Source organism: Muntiacus reevesi, chromosome 20, assembly GCF_963930625.1.
Source record: "Muntiacus reevesi chromosome 20, mMunRee1.1, whole genome shotgun sequence".
In the NCBI taxonomy this organism is placed as follows: domain Eukaryota; kingdom Metazoa; phylum Chordata; class Mammalia; order Artiodactyla; family Cervidae; genus Muntiacus; species Muntiacus reevesi.
The window spans coordinates 26148520-26165817 of NC_089268.1; the positions used below are offsets into that span (position 1 = coordinate 26148520).

At 43.3% G+C, this 17298-nt stretch overlaps 1 protein-coding gene across 1 annotated transcript; it reads left to right on the plus strand.

The window, feature by feature from the left end:
• Positions 1-437: 437 nt before the first annotated feature.
• On the plus strand, positions 438-9910 carry TMEM14A (transmembrane protein 14A). Its single transcript, XM_065913097.1, has 6 exons — positions 438-573; positions 3212-3379; positions 4309-4393; positions 6359-6460; positions 7736-7823; positions 9308-9910. The coding sequence occupies exons 3-6, from the start codon at positions 4324-4326 to the stop codon at positions 9345-9347; spliced, it is 300 nt and encodes a 99-aa protein (XP_065769169.1). The 5' UTR covers positions 438-573; positions 3212-3379; positions 4309-4323; the 3' UTR covers positions 9348-9910.
• Positions 9911-17298: the final 7388 nt, after the last annotated feature.

Below are 17298 nucleotides of genomic sequence, written 5' to 3' on the forward strand. Positions count from 1 at the left end.
CTTTAGCTCCCTCCGCTGAAAATGGGGTCAATCTGCTGGAGAGTACGTAAAAGGCCTGCTGGAGAGGCCCCACAAACGCCCCTTAAATGAAGGAATCTCTTCTCTGGTTAAAAATCGTTTGCTCTCTGGAATCCCCGTTATACCCAGGTCCACGCCCAGTCTCGCTCCGTCCAGCAGGGGGCAGCAGACTCCAGTCCCAGGATCAGGGCCAGACCCGAAAGCCTGGCGCCGGAGCGAGTGGCCGGGTCCCGAGCGAGTGACCAAGTGTGGCCGCCGCCTGGGATGCTAGAGCGCCGGCAATGCAGGTGGTACAGGCAAGTAACAACCTCCGCTGCGCCGGGAGGGAACCGACCGGGTAGGACCGAGCTGCGGAGGAAGGGATGCAGCGCATGCGCGTGAGGGGGAGGGGCCGGTGCTTCCTGGAACCAGCAGCCCCGCCCAGTGCTGGGAGGTGAGCTCTCAGTGGGAAGGCGCTGGCGGTGAGCTTAGCTTTTCGGTTCCAGGTACGAAGTTTTCCTGTAGCTGGCTCCCAACTTTTTTCTTTTCACCCGCGGGGAAAGCTTGAGGCTGCAGGTGAGCTGTACATCTAGCTGTACCTCAAGATCTTTCTGCCCGTAATTTTCATGCAAAGGTGCAGAAACAGGCAGATAACGATGCCGAGAAACTTGGGAAGATTTTGCAGGGGGTGGCGTCTCCTCTTCCGGGTATCGCTTCTCTCCTTTTTCTGGGAAGTCCCCCAATTTCTTCCTTCCAAGGTCCTGAATCTCCTACCTGTCCTCCCTCCTCCCTTCTCGGAGCTAGGGAGAGATGGAGAAGGGGGTGGGGCCCTTGGATCAACGCAGAAATGCATGGTAAGGTTTCAAACCTTCCAAGCACCATTCAGACTGCACTCGAAAGTCTTTCGAGCCCCCAAGGAGTTCAAAGGTAGGTAATTATTGATACTTAGCATATGCAAATGGTTTTTATATAATAGCTTAGGGAGATCTCTTAGTGGGTTCTCCAAATTTTGGAGGGCTAGGGACAAGGCAGGGCCCTGTCACCTAGTTTTGTGCGCTGTGCAGTAAATCATTTTGCTGCATTGCACCCAATATGCTTTCTGGCTTTTCCAAGGGCTGGGCTTTGCATTTGCGATGGGAGCACTTGATGCGTCGCCCACACCATCCTCATTCCCGTCCCCGCCTTGTTAACGCAGCCTCTGGCTTTCTTGTGTAATTCTGAGCAAATCAAACGGTCCTGCAACGGAAAAGGAGCGACAGGGCGAATTGCCTTTTGCTTGGATTTTCGCTGTAAAACCTTACAAGAGCTGAGAATAGATTTCTTTTGCCTCCTTAGAACACTCAGTTCACTAAGGAGATGAAGGGATTTTTCCTGGCAATAGAGCTATGCTAGGGTAGGTCAGTTACAGAGTATCTTAAGGCAGAAATTATTCCTGAGTTTAGTCTTGAAGGAGCTTGACTGGTGTGGAGGAGAGAGAAGGTCAACCGAAGTGACTCTGCATCAGGGGCCCAGGAGAGGGTCAGAGGAAAAACTGGGGTGGGGCTGGGGGCTCAGAGGAGGGAAAAGGAAACAGCCTTCCACAGCAGGTGATTGACTTAAGGAAAAAATTAGGTTCCTGTTACCACCTGATGATAAGTGATTTCTCTCATAACTTCACCTCTGTATGTAAGGGTGTTTCCTGACTGTGTCTTGATCATCTTAGACTGAACATGTTTCCCTGTCTCAGGAAACAATAGCAAGGCTCTTCTCCCCACTAGTGGTCCAAGCCAGAGATTCATCCCTTCCCTGACAACCACCCCCCCCCCCCCACACACACACCCTGGGTTTGTTGATTCAACCACCTGACCTGTCCACCTCACTCCACTTTCATTTCTCCAGGCCAGACCACCATCATCTCTTGCTTGGCTTACTGCTTCAGACCCGCAGCCCACCTTCACCAGACCCCCTTTATAGGGGTCCAGGAGTCGTCTGGCCCTTGCTCACCTGCACCCCGTCTTTTTACACCGCTTGCACTTCTCTCCGTTTTAAAACCATGCCATGCTGTCTCATGCCACTAGGCTTTCGTAGGCGTCTCTCTTCTGCCTAGGACACACCCCTCCTTGCCAGCCTCCTTCCTTGCTTTCTCCTGCCCTCCTCAAGGCCCCAGCTGGGTCCCTGCTTCCTCACAGAATGAAGCTTAGGCTCCCAGCCTGGGAGGGTGAAGCTCCTGGTTATAGGGCCTGTGCCTCTCCTCTGAGGGCTCCCTCATGCAGCTGCCGCCTCCCTGGTGCCACACTGGAAGTCCTGGAAGATCAGGGCCATGTCCATCAATGGGGTTTTCCGTCTCTTCCTGCTGCCGGCACATAGAAGACACCCAAGAAATCATTGTTGATGTAATTGAGTACACGTGCAAGTTATATCAGTACTATTATGGCTTGAGTCTATGAACGCCTGCATCTTAAATCCACCCCGCCTCAGTTGATTTCTTACTGTGCTGAAATAGTATTGCCCTTGTTCACGTCAAGCTTAAAAATGGGTGTAAGAGTGAAAGAGAGGATCATCATTTGAGCAGCTAATACTTGTTGGGTGTTCAGTGTGTGCCAGGCATGGGTTCTGAGTGCCTTACAGCAGCAACTCATTTCATCACCATAGCAACTCTGTGAGGTAGATATTTTTATTATCCCTGTTTTACAGATGGAGAAACTTAAGATACAGAGAGATTAAGGAACGTGCCTAACATTACATGTTGGTGAGGACAAGCATACACTGTGGAATATCATGGGCTCCTTGAGAAAGATGGGAAGTAGGACTGGACGTGAGGTGCTCACGGGGCTGAGGGTGATAGGTCTCCAGGTGCAAGACAGTGTAGTGTGGGCTAAGCTACAAGGCCAAGAAGTACTTAACGCAGAATTCAAAACTTTCAGGAACCTCAGTGTCACTTGCACGTTCACTCTTTTGGCAACTAACTTAGTTTTTGGAAGTACTACTGATTAGGAATGACACTTCTCTGAGTCTGCTATCTTGGTTCTGCTGTGTGACCTCGGGGCTGCTGCTTGCCTTTTCTGTGCTTTAGTCGCCTCATCTGCAAATTGGATAATGATAGTACTTACCTCCTAGGGTCGTGGTGATAAGTAAATGAGTTGATACATATAAGCCCTTATAGTGGTGCCTGGCACATGGTAACTGCTCAGAAACGACATCCTCATTATGATTTATCCATGGTTTTGGAACACAGGTCCTTCCTTCTTCTATATTCAGCCCCACTGGACCACTTCTTGGGCATCAACAACCATCCTGTTTTGATTCTTCATCCCACAGACATTGAGAATTTTCCATCGTTGCCTCCTTTTCAGCGCCATCACCTCCTGTGACTTGGTCTCCCAACCTCAGACCCTTGCTCACAGTAAGTGCTAGCTTACTTTCCTTTTCCATTCTTCTGGGCCAGTTTGTTACCGGTTGCTACAGAGAACTAAAGATCAGGTTAACCTAAATGGCAAACAGTGAGAACATTGTGAAAATACAAAAAATTCTCATATACCATTCCTCGTGTATACATAGATAATTATTTTTCCCAGGGAGAAAATAGAGATGTAAAAAGATGTACAGTCACCGCCAGGAATCTTAGAATTAAAACAAAAAACTCTAGAGTTTACCTCGTCTATTCCCCTCATTTTGGGGAAGTTGGCCTTTTAGGGATGGGGCATGGCCCAGGGTCCAGCAGCCACTAGTGACCACAGGCCATATGTCCAGCCTGTAGCCAGCACTCTTTCTCCTACGTCTTGGAGAATTCCAGGCAGGATTTCCGTGGAGTTTCTTCGAACTTTTCACCTGTGGGTGTTTCAGCTGCTGCTGTGAGGCCTGCAGGATCTCACGGTCACTCAGTTAGCTTCTGCCAGGGCTGCCTTGCATTGCATCCTTCAGTGGTTTCCCGTGGACCAAGGTGGGTGTCTCTGCCACCACAGGAGAGCTGTCTCACAACAAAGCAAAGAGCACGTTGAAAGGGAATCAGTCAACAAGCACACGTCCTTGTTACCCCTTTCCTGTTCTTAGGTGTGAAGAGGAGTGGGTACAAAAAGGAAAGAATTACAAGATAGAGTTAAGGTCAAGGAAGTTAGAAGAGAAGATGCTCCAGACCAGGTGGCCGGTGCAGGTGGGAGTGGTTAAAGAGGTTAGTGGTTAAAGTGGTTAAAGAGGTTAGAGGTTAGAGGTTACATATTATATGTAATATAATATATATTATATAATTCTGTGGAATGCACATCATTTTTATATACGTTTGCTCCCCCAGGCTCTTTTTATCTTGTAAAATATGTCCCTTCCCCCTTGCTTTAGACTTGAACCTTGCCAATGGACCTGATTGGTTTTGGTTATGCAGCCCTGGTGACATTCGGAAGCATTTTGGGATATAAGCGGAGAGGTGAGGCCAAACCAGATTTTTCCTCAAAAGGACCTGGTGGGAGGTTGTGCTGGGGTCATCTGAGGAGTCTATAAATAGGACAGGAAGCTAATGAAGTCCTCAGGTGGCTGAGGACCAGCATGTGGTGGGAGGATTCGGGGAAGGAGGGGCGTTCCCTGGGGCTGGGTGAACAGAGCCTGTCATTCCAGAGCCTGGGCGTCTGGGTCTCCCTTGATCTGTTAATATCAGTTGCATAATTAATTGACTTAACCTCCTCAGGGCTACTCACTTTTTATCAGATGAGTTTTGGTTGTTTTTTTTTTTTTTTTTTAACATACTCATAGTGTCAAAAGGGCTTCCTTTGTGGCTCAGGCTGGTAAAGAATCCGCCTCCAATGTGGGAGACCTGGGTTCTATCCTTGGGTTGGGAAGATACCCTGGAGAAGGGAACAGCTACTCACTCCAATTTTCTGGCCTAGAGAATTCCATGGACTATATAGTCCATGGAGTCCCAAATGTGTCAAAAAACTGAATTATGTTGATATTATGTGTGGCAACAGAAAATTTGTTCATACTTAGTTATAATATCTGAAGTGGTCTCTTCATCTCTGTTCCAAGATGGAGAAAACACCCAGTTGATAAAATAAAGGAATTTCATGGAGAAAAATGAAAGGCCAAGTTTTCTATTTTACTTTGTTTTAAGGTAGATGCATTTATATAGTCACAGTGTCCCACATTTCTCTTTCTTATTTTTTTAAGAAATTCATAAAATGAAGTTATATTTTGAAGACTGTTTTATCAGTGACATTGGGGGACTTGACTTTCAGGTCTATATGGTTTTGAAGGTTACTTCTTTTAGTGATTTTTGAGGTGTAGGAAAAGGAGAGCGAGAGTGTGTGTGTGTGTGTGTGTGTGTGTGTGTGTGTGTGTGTGTGTTGGGGTTGCTGCAGGGTGTGGCAGGAAAGGGTTACTTTAGTTATAAGGCATCTTCTTCCACTTATTGCCTAAAGAATTAAGCTAGAACCTAGTGCATGTCACTTCTGTTTCTGGATGGGTGTCTGTGTATGTGCATTGCTGTAATGGTTCTTAACCCTGCTACTATCTGAATTTTCTGTAGATGTTTAAAAAACAGAGATGCCTTATAACTGAATCACTTTGCTGTACACCAGTAACTAACACAACACTGTAATCAACTATACTTCAATAAAAATAAATGATACATTTAAATTCCTCACCCCCCAAAAAACCCCAGAGATGCCTTGACCCTAGAGATTACAATCTGATAGATTCTAAATAGAGTGAGTGCCCTGAAGTGGGGATGGTGTGTGTTGGTCACAGTATCACTGGCGTGTGCCCTCTTCCTCTCTACCCAGGGCACAGGAAGACCTCTCTGTCTGTCCCAGTGCCCGGGGCAATGCTGGGCAGGTACTGGGTGCGGAAGGGGATGGGTTGGCAGCTGAGATCGGTGACCGGATTTTTCCTGTTACTCATTGTCATGATCCACCCCTGAGTCCTTATGTGTTGAGGCTGGAACCTTTGTTAATTATTCAGGAGAGAACCACTGCTTGGTTTGCATAGGACCCTCTCTACCTCCTTGAGTTGAAAACATCATTTATCTTATTTTTATCATCACCAGCTGAGAGTGAAATAATAGAGACAAAAAGAATAGGGGGAATAAAAGAGGGACATAAAGAAGTTAGATAATTGTCTAAGATCATACAGTCGCCATTGGAAGCACGACGATAAGGCAGGCTCTATCTCCATACCCATCCCTCCCATTGCTGTGTTCTCGGGGTTCAGCATGGAACAGTCATTTCTTAGAAACTGTCCATGGATAGCTGACACCTGATTTGGCCTTGTGCAGTTACAGTGCCCAAGAAGAAACACGTTTCTTCCACTTGTTGCTTATATCACACATTAAGTGATAAAGATATGTCTTCATTTGAGGATTTTCTATCTGAACCCTTACTTTTTTTTCCCCCTCCAGGTGGTGTTCTGTCTCTGATTGCTGGTCTTTTTGTTGGGTTTTTGGCTGGCTATGGAGCTTACCGTGTCTCCAATGACAAGCGAGATGTAAAGCTGTCACTGTGTAAGGCGTTTTTTTCCTGGTTATGCAAAATCAAAGCCTGGGGGTAGCTTTTTAATACCCAGCCCAAGTGTCCTAGAAAATACCGGTCAGATGGCAGGTGGCAAATGCTTGTATGGAGGTGGAACACTATCCTTGTTCCTTTCTACACAGACCTCATCAAAAGTAATGATGTCGCTGCCAGGCCTCAGAGGAATATTTCTGTAAAGTTTTTTACTAGGAAGAGAAAATAAAATTAGAAAAAATGAGGAATTATGTCTGAATTTTCTGCTAACCCTCCTAAATGCATGGTAGCATAGTTTATATTACTGTGAAAATTTCTAAAAAGAGACAGTCTTGGATTGTTTTATTGAATTCACAAACTGCTTTTAGATCCCGCTTTGCCTTAAGATTTAACCTAGAAAAGCAAGGCTGGGGCTTCCCTGACTGTCCAGTGGTTAAGACTTTGCCTTCTAATGCGGGGGGTGTAGGTCTGAACTTCTGGGCAGGGCACTAGATCCCACATGCTGCAATTATGACCTGGCGCAGCCTAATAAATAAATGTTTTTTTAAAGATATACATATATTGGGCATTTTATTCATATGCACTTAAACAGTTAATATATGTTATTGCCAGTCATGTTGATGTGTGTTATCAGCAAGTGATTTTGCCTTGAAAGTTGTTCTTTAATTGTGATATCAATGGCCTCATCTCTTACATATTCTCTGATCATAGTGGTTCAGCTTCTAAAAGGCTGATATGGTACTTCTGAATTTAGTATTGTTACTAGACTGTTGTTATATATTTCGTCTCCAGGCATTCATTTTTTCAAAATGGAATGCTACGAAATAAAATCAGCCTTTTCCTACTATTATTTCATTAATCAAGTCTTAACTTTACAGATTCGCTTTAGAAACTGATTCTTTTCCTTCCATTTATTGGATGTCTCCTGTGAGTCTAGGCATACTGCCTAGTGTTCCTGAGGAAACTTGAAAAAGATACAGTCCTGGCCTTTCCAGGAGTGTTCTATAAATAGAAATTGAAGTTAGAAAAACACTTTTTCTTTTCAAGATATTTCAGTAATGGATTTTAAGATGCTTGTTTACTCAGAAACCTTTTTGATTAGCTAATTTATAAAGTATTTTGACAGAACACATTATCTTTTCAAGAGCATAGCAACTCAGTACCAACACATAATCATTGTTATATCAGAAAGCTGAAATCAAATCCCTCTGTTTCACAAGCAAGCACTGATAACATGTTTGAGGCCCTGGTTCATGCATTGGTCTGTTTTTTAGTTACAGCCTTCTTCCTGGCCACCATAATGGGGGTGAGATTTAAGAGATCCAAGAAAATCATGCCAGCTGGACTGGTTGCAGGTTTAAGGTAAGAAAAACCTATTTTGATCTATTCTTTTCTCTGCTGTCATTTTGAAGTGCTGAATTTTGGGCAAAAGTCAGTTTTAACTTGAAAGGTCAAAGTAATTTTTATTACAGTCAGCATGACTGTAAAACCTTAAAACATCATCCATTCAATCAATTGCTGACATTTATGTGCCTGAGAATGTTTTTATCAAATACACTTAGTGCTGCAGTAGTATCTGATCACATGTACACAATTACCGTTTTTCAGAATAAAGAATTAAAATCAGCCTCATTTTTTTTCTCAGGATTTACCTGTCTGAGACAGTAAGTGTATTCATTTAAATCTGATATCTCTCTTAGAGAGTTCGACAGTAATAGTCTCTCGCAGTTATTTTGAGTTTTTAAGGGAGAAAACTTAATATTTTTTAAAAAGATAAACAGGGAGCTTCATGTTTCTCTTAATCTTAATTCTTTCCATGAGATTAAGTACATTCCCAAGTGAAAATTTGTGCATAACATTTTAAATTCTTGGAAGCTGCCTTTATATGTTGAAAGCTGTCAATGTGTTCATTTTCTTTGATGTACATTTTCACTTTTAACAATTTATGCTAAAGAAATAATGAGCTGTATACAAAGACTGATGTTTACTGCAACTCTGTGTCTAGTTGAAGACATGATGAACTGAAAAATTAGAAGCAGCTTGAAAATTCACCAGTAAGGAACTGGTTCAATTATTGTTTTGTCCACTTAGTAGAATATTGAGCAAGTATTGCATCTCATGTTTTCAAAAACCATTTGGTGATGTTTGAAAATATCAATGACAAAATAGAAGATGAGAACCAAATAAACAACCAAATATAGTGTGATCTCAATTTTTTGAAAGTCTGTGTATAAACAAGATAGGAAGGAAATTCTTCAAATACTTCATATTAATAATCTCTAGCTGGTAATGGAATGAGAAATTTTCTGCTTTCTACTTTTCAATAGAATTTTCTAGCGTGGCTGGATATAGTGTTTATGATTTGGGAATGAAAGTGTGATTATACAGGGCTGATTTCTAGAGAGTCCTGTTCTAATAATGATACTTAGTGGTGGAAAGTCAAAGTAGGGTTTACAGGTTATAAAGACAAGACTCCAAGCTTGGAAAGTAGCTGAGATTGTAATAATGGCATAAAATTGCCCCTTGATGAGTTTTTCAAGCTCCTTGCCTTTACTGACTATTGAAAATTGTGTTTTCTAACCTTTCTCTTATGAAAGTTCAGCCCAGATTTTCAAAACATTGAATTCTGATTTTTCTCCTTCACTTAGTGAACATGATTTAAGTGGCCAGTTCAGTCACATCTTGGAAGTTCAAGTACAGGGATCCTGAGAGCGTCTCTGGCCCAGGGAGTAGCAGCAAAGATGCACCCTGGAAGCCAGGGTCTAGTACCCACAGGTTAGGTGGCACGTGAGCCTTCTCTCACCTCCTGAGTCACCTCCCCTTGCCTGTCTTTTATTTTAATCCAGCCTCTTGATGATCCTGAGACTTGTCTTACTGCTGCTTTGAGAATCCAGAGGAAGTGAAAACTAAATCTGAGTTGTTCTGCTATAACGGGCAGAAGCCCACTGTTTGTACCGAAAAGATAAATTCCAGTATGGGATGTTCGATAAGGTCTTATTTTATGTTGGAAACTGCCTGAGAAACACTGTTGCCTCTAATAAGGACACTAGTTTGAGGGATTTTTTTTTTTAAATAAATAGTTTAACTGTTTTCCAATTGTTAGATTCTGATTTCATTAAAGATTTTTTCATGAAATTGTGATGTATATCATAAATTGTGATGTACTCTTTGATTTTTTTTTATGTCATGTTTTATAGATGGTGGTTCCCAACACTCATGTCTGGAATAAGTTTAAATTATAAACTAATTTATCAGATGATGGAATGCTCTAAGTGGGCTTCATGGAATTCTCTTGTATCTATTTGTCATTTGTGTTATATTTGATTTTTTTTCCATTTTAATTGTATTTCTGCCAGTGGTTTTTTTTTCTTTAGTAAACTTCATCCCCAGCACACTCTGTGCAAATAGAATGTATTCAATATTCAAATAAAAGACCTGTTTTAAACTTGTTTCTCTCATTTTAAAGTCTTCTCTATATCTTCATCATCTTTGATAGTATTTTCCCCAAGGATTCTATTCTACTCCCTTTATAATAACAGAAATAAATAAAAGTTTAAATGTTTACAATTTGGAATAATAAAAAATATTAAGAAAATATACTGATATATGGGTCCCTGATTGTCATTCTTTAATTGTAATTCTTTTATGTTAAATAGTGTTAGGGCATCAGATCACCCTCATTCTATACCGTGAAGATCAACTACAATTAATTAACTACCATTCTCAAAACCAAGAGCAAGAAACATCTCTATTTCCAGGGAATCCTGGAAGACAAGACAAATGCCTCTCCTTATTCACTTACAAAATATTTTCAATATTATGGCATAAGTTATAGGAACTCATTGTAGACAAATCAGAAAATATGGATAAGCTAAAAACATTTGTCCTCCTTACTGGCCTTTTTTCTCAGATTGAGCAGGTGTTTAGTAGATCTGTACTTTTCCTTGTGGCTGTGTCTTAATGAGTAGAAACATGGCACTCGCAAGGTAGAAATTGGGCACTTAACTACCTTTAAAAAGAATCCTGTGTAAGAGTGGAGTGTGCATGAGGGCACCTCTTCTTTTTTCCCCTCTACTCTTTGTTTTTACAAAATAAGTTCTCTTTCATACTACTATATATAAAATAGGAAACCAACAAATACCTACTGTATAGCACAGGGAACTATATTCAGTATTTTGTAATAACCTGTGATGGAAAAGAATCTAAAAGAGATAGATAACTGAATCAGTTTGCTGTATAACCGAAACTAACACAACATTGTAAGTCAACTATATTTCAATAAGTTTTTTAAGAAAAACAAAAACAACCCCAAATAAGTTATCTCTGGGTCTGCTCATGGTGCCCAGTATGAAGGCTTTCTCTCCACTATCCTCTTCTTCCATGTCCCCAGACTTTCTCATTTCAGACAGTTGGTGGTGGGGATTCCCCTCTTTCTCACATATTTTCACCAGCAAAAGAAAAAAAAAGGGGGGGTGGGGTGGGGAGAGCTGACATAATCATCTCCAAGCCTTCGTTTGATTCTTAGGAAGCCCAGAGACAGTGATTTTCCTAAAGTCCCTCAGCTAAAGGGTGGGCAGGACCAGGGCTGGGATCTCTTCTTTCCAAGCCCACCACCTTCTGGATACTCTCATCTTGCTGCTGCTGCTGCTGAGTCGCTTTAGTCATGTCCAGCTCTGTGCGACCCCATAGACGGCAGCCCACCAGGCTCCCCCGTCCCTGGGATTCTCCAGGCAGGAATACTGGAGTGGGTTGCCATTTCCTTCTCCAATGCATGAAAATGAAAAGTGAAAGTGAAGTCGCTCAGTCATGTCTGACTCCTAGTGACCCCATGGACTGCAGCCCTCCAGGCTCCTCCGTCCATGGGATTTTCCAGGCAAGAGTACTGGAGTGGGGTGCCATTGCCTTCTCTGACTCTCATCTTAGCAAATGTCTAATCTGTATTTAACTACTTTTGATAGGAAGAAGACATGTTCCAAAATTAATAACAAAGACAAGAATATAGATAGGGGTAACCAAAATAACCAAAGCTTCCCCCAAAGCATTTTCCCTTAAATTTAAAGATTACTTGTGACTCTTATGAAGTGTGATTTGGAAAAAAAAAAAAAAAAAGCATATGTTCCTGATTTCAAGTTCTCCTAAAATTTCTCATTCAGAAACTGCAGGCTAATTTTTTGGTGTCTGGTTTGGCAAGATTCCAGAAGCTCCTAGAGTGGAGCCCAGTCTAAAATTCCAATGAGGGCATTCTTGTTACCTTGTTAGGCCTTGTGGGCAGCTGGGGAAGAGGGGAGAGGGCAGCCATGAACCCCACCAGGCCCAGGGGTGCACAATCTAGGTGGGGCCATGAAACATTCTGAGATGCATCAGAAGTCCAAATAGATACCATCGAAAGAACTTTCTGGTATATTAAGATTGAGTTTCTCCAGATTACACAGAAAAGTTTTTCCCAGCAGAACTTTGTTTTACAAAAATGATGTGTTTTTTTCAATGTACTTACAGGCTTACTGTGAAGGCTTACTATCTGCAGGGGCTCCAAAGATAAAGTGCAGCTCTTTTGGCAAAGTTGTATATGCTAGAGCATGATGATTCAACTTCTGAAAATTTGCCAAGACTCACATTGTAAGGGAAATTTGGGCACAGAAGGTGAATATTGGCCAGGAACTTTCTTCTAACCCTGACCGGCTCGGATGGAGCAAACGCTGAAAATAAAAACTATGAGGAAATCAGAAGACCCATGAAGAGCATCACATAGCTCAGATTTGGCCCTTCCCCGATTTGAAAAAATTAGGTCATCAGAAGAAGTGACAAGTTAAACACTATTTTTTATACTAAGCAGTATTTTTTACTGTTTCTTAACATTAAGAAACAGTTGCCTGTTTCTTAACATTCTTGAGACACAGTTATGAAAAGCATTGTGTCTCTTTTTTTCCTTCCCTCCCTCCCTTCCTTCCTTTGTTAAAATCACTGTTTGCACCACCTTGGATAAGCTCAGTATCAACAACCAGTTACCACAGACTTTGGGCACTTATTTAAAATCACTGAGTCATTCATTCACAGCTCAACATTTAAAGAATAAGTGGTAAAAACTGCTTTTTGTTTGGGTATCAAATAAAGAGTTTTCTACAACTGCTCCCTAAGTAAGTGCTTAATAACCCCCTGAGATCAAAGCCATTTTCCGATGCTGTTAAGATTTTTTTTTTTTTTTTTTTTTTGGCCGCATTACAGCATGTGGGATCTTAGTTCCCAACAGAGATTGAACCCATGTCCTCTGCATTGGAAGCACAAAAGTGCAAATCTCAACCACTGGATTGCCAGGGAATTCTCAGCCCCCATCCTTTGAATACATTTACAATTCATTTATTTTACAAGTTTTACAAATTATACCAGCATACTTGTCCATGAAACTCCAGAAAGCTAACGAGTCTAACTGAGTTGGCAAATCCACACTGACTGGTTTTCAGTTTTCTCTTCATCCTTTTTTTGGTGCAGAAGCAGATGAGTTTTTTCTTCTTCAGTTCAAGCTATGCTTTCAGATAGCTACAGTGTGAAATTATGCCTCCCCAAATACTGTATCATCTGGCAAAAGCTTATGGAAAAAAGCCAGACATTGGATTCTCACTTCATTTAAAATAAGATCCAAATTCCTTGACAGGACTGAAGGAGCATGTCATCTGCCATCTGTCGCCCCTTCTCATTCCACAAGGGGCTCAGATGGTAAAGAATCTGCCTTCGATGCAAGGGTTCAATCCCTGGGTCGGGAAGACCCTCTGGAGAAGGATGTGGCTAAACCCACTCCAGTATTCTTGCCTGGGGAATTCTATGGACAAAGGAGTCTGGTGGGCTACAGCCCACGGGGTCACAAAGAGTCGGACATGACTGAGCAACTAACCCTTTCTTTTTCATGCCAGAAGCCACCCCCTACCCTTCAGTCATGCCTCCTTTGGCTTGGGGTACCAAACACTGCGTTCCACTCCAGGTCTCTGAAGATGCTGGTGTGTCCATCTGGAACCGTCTTGCCCAACTCCTTGCCTGTCTGCTTCTTTCTTACATTGTGCCTCAGTTAAATGTCACCTCCCCAGAGTGGCTTTCCCTCACTACCCATCTAAAGTAGAGCTCTCCCGCCTTCCCTGGTGGTCCAGTGGCTGAGAATCCACGTTCCCAACGTAGGGGGCCTGGGTTCAATTCCTGGTCAGCGAACGAGATCCCACATCCCACAACTAAGACCCAGCACAGCCAAATAAATAAATACATAACAACAAGAAAATAAAAGAATAAAAGTAGAGCTCTCACTGGGCGAAGGGTACAAAGTTTCACTGATAGGAGAAGTTCTGAGGATCTAATGTATAACATGGTGGCGGCCCTAGTTGGTAACACGTGTGTTAGTTGCTCAGTGGTATCTGACTCTCTGCGGCCCCATGGACTGTAGCCCACCAGGTTCCTCTGTCCATGAAATTCTCCTGGTGAGGGGGTTGCATTTCCTTCTCCGTGGTAGCATTATATTGTATTTTTTAAAAGTAAATATGAAAAAATAAAAATAAATATGTACGGTGATGATGGATGTGTTAATTAATTTGGTGGGGGCAACCGTCTCATGATGTATATCAAACATTTTAAAAATACTGTACAATTTCATTTGTCAATTATACTTCATTAAAGCAGGAAAAGATAAAGCAGAACTCTGCCCTCGCCTCCCCCTGCAACCCGTCTCTGGGACACACCCTGTTTAATTTGCTTCACATCCCTATCATGCCGCTCTTGGGCCTCCTCCAGGTTGCCCTGCCACACACTGCATTTCTGCCCACCGTCAGGCACTGGCACCTTTTCAGAGCCTTCTTCACAAGCCTGAGCTCCGGATGGGGGAGGGCTGTCACTGATAACATGTTATTTATTTTGTGAAAATTCTGACCTTTTGAAATGAAGCAGGATTGGATGGGATTCGTGTGACAGCATGTTGGCAAGGAAGGCGTGTGAATCACAAAACTAAGAAAATGAGCGGTACGGACAATGTCAATGCTAGAGTGATGGAGGGCGGGGGTCTGGCGGAAAGTTGCTGATAGAAGAGGAGACAGAGCTTGGATTTGCAGTGAAGACATCAAAGAGGATAGATATGAGGAAAGACTTTTGAACTATTAGAACTAATATGGTGATTAGTTCATTTGGTAAGAAACCAAAGCTCAAGACTTCGGAGAGACGTCAAGTCAGAATAAAGACTACTTGAGTTTTGGAGGTGACGGCAAAGGGGGAAGGAAGTAAATGGAAAACCAGGCAGGGATGAAAGAGGACTTTTTGGATCTGTTTTGGAGTGCATGTTGTTGCTGTTGGTTTTAAGGGGTGGAGATGTAGGTGGCTAAGGGGTGTAGGACAGGAGAGACCAAAGCCTGACTGTAATTAGATGACAACTTCCCAGAAGAAAGAGAGGCAGCCTAGGGGGAAGAGAGGAATTGTCCAGAATGACCATCACAGGATAGATTGGCGAGGTTTTACTTGCCTCCTTTAGTCTTAGCATCATATTCAAAGATATAATTGCCATATAATAAACGGCATATACTTTAAGTGTACAGTTGGATACATGTGTGTGTTAGTCAGTCATGTCCGACTCTTTGTGACTCATGGACTGTAGCCTGCCAGGCTCTTCTGTCCATGAGATTCTCCAGGCAAGAATACTGGAGTGGGTTGCCATTCCCTTCTCCCGGGGGTCTTCCTGACCCAGGGATCCAACCCTGGTCTCCTGCCTTGCAGGCAGATTCTTTACCATCTGAGCTACCAGGGAAGTCCAAGTGTTGACAGGTATACACCCACGAAAGAATCATAATCAGTATGGTGAACATAGTATGTCCTATGCCCTTGGACTGTCTTCTCCCTGCTCCTCCCCTACTATGTGTTACCTTCTTGTCAAGATAAGCTAGTTTGCATTTTCCAGAGCTGCATATAAATAGAACCGTACAAGTAATTTTGTTTTTGTTTTTTGGTCTAATTTCTTCCACTCAGTGTATCATTTTGAAATCCAACTATGGTGTTGGGTATATTCGTTCTTGTTTATTGCAGAGTAGTTGTGTTAGTTTTCTGTGGCCATCGTAACAGATGACCACACATTGGGTGGCTTTAAACAACAGAAGTTTATTCCTTCTGGAGGCCTGAAATCAAGGTGTGGACAAAGTTGGTTCTTTTTGAAGGCTCTGAGGAAGAATCCGTTCCATGATGCTCTTCTCCCTGTCAGTAGTCCTTGGGGTTCCTTGGCTTGTGGAAGCATCACTCTGATCTGTATCATAGAAACGGAGGATGGAAAAGGACATGGAACAGAAGGGCTGATGGAAGAAGGTGAAGAGACGAGGGCATAAGAAAAGTGTCAAGGGGAAGAGAGGACAACGCTCCCACTTAGCCTTCCATCAGCAGTTTTAGTTTCTCTTCGGAGCAGTTTATGTGGATTTATGATTTTTTAAAATTTTTGTTTATTTATTTTAATTGGAGGATAATTACTATATTGTGATGGTTTTTGCTGTATATCAACATGAATCGGCCGGAGGTATACACGTGTTTCCCTCCCATCCTGAACCCACCTCCCACCTCCCTCCCCTCCCTACCCCTGTGGGTTGTCCTAGAGTACAGGCTTCAGAAAAAGCAATTTTTCTGTTCCAGCAAAGCAGATTGCTCTCACCTGAAGAGGCCGCACCTACCCTGAGCAGTGAGTCTGGCGGATGCCACGGCTGAACACTAGGTGGCGCACTTGCACTCCCTGGGGTCTGACATCCCCGGGCTTTAGGAACCTCTGCGGCTGGGACACGCGCTTCTGCTGTTCGTGGGTGACTCCCACATTTACAAACAAAGCTGAGCCTAACCCTCCCTTTCTGTCCTAGACCTCTGTCATCCCACTCATCTGCCTTTTGCGGCGCGAGCCTTCTCCAAAGGGCTGTCAGTGGCTGCCGTCTTTACATCACACTTCCCATGAGAAGCTGCCCCCGACCCCCGCCCGCCCCACCGGCAGACGTCTGTCTCAGCACCCCGCTGCTGTCTTCAGTCTCCAGCGGTGTGATGCCACACTCCCCTGCCTCACAGATGCCTCCTCCTCAGACTCCTGGGCTGGCCCCATCCCTTCTAGGCCATCTCCTCAGTCTATCACGGTCCTTGGAACCAGGACTTCCAACGCCAGGTCATAGATATTGCTGTTTCCGTCTTGGTCTTTCCTGGACTGCTTACTCTGGGGGAAGTGAGTGGATCCAGCATGAGGACGCTCAAGCAGCCCCATGAAGAGGTGGACAAGGAGGTCTTTGCCAGCAGCTGTGAGTAAACCACGTCAGCAGTGGATCCCCCATCCCCAGTCAAGCTTTCAGATGAGTGCAGACCCTGCTGAGCGCTTGACTACAGCCTCCTGGGAGATCCCGACCCACAATCACCCAACTAAGTTGCTACCAGATCCCTGACCCTCAGAAATTGTCTCAGGTAATAACTGGTCAGCTCAACATCACTAAACTTTGGGGGTGGTTTGTTATGTAGCAGGAGATAACAGACACACCCATGCCTATCTCTCTGACCTCATCTTTCCTACTTTCTCACCATGCCTCCCACCATGCTTGCCTGCCTACTGTGCCTGGAATACACCAAAGTTGTTCCTGACCAAGGCCCTGGTCCCTCTTGTTCAGATCCTGTTACCCTGGGTCTTCTCATGCTGGCTTTTTCCTGTCAGTAAGGACTTAGTCTGCTCTGAGCACTCCTTTAGAGTTAACCATTGCACCATCACTATCCGTCACATTGCTCTTTTATTTCCTTATATAATAGCATTCATCATTAAGCATAATTAACTTTTAAAATTTATTTATTTATTCATTATCTGAGCAGGAAAATG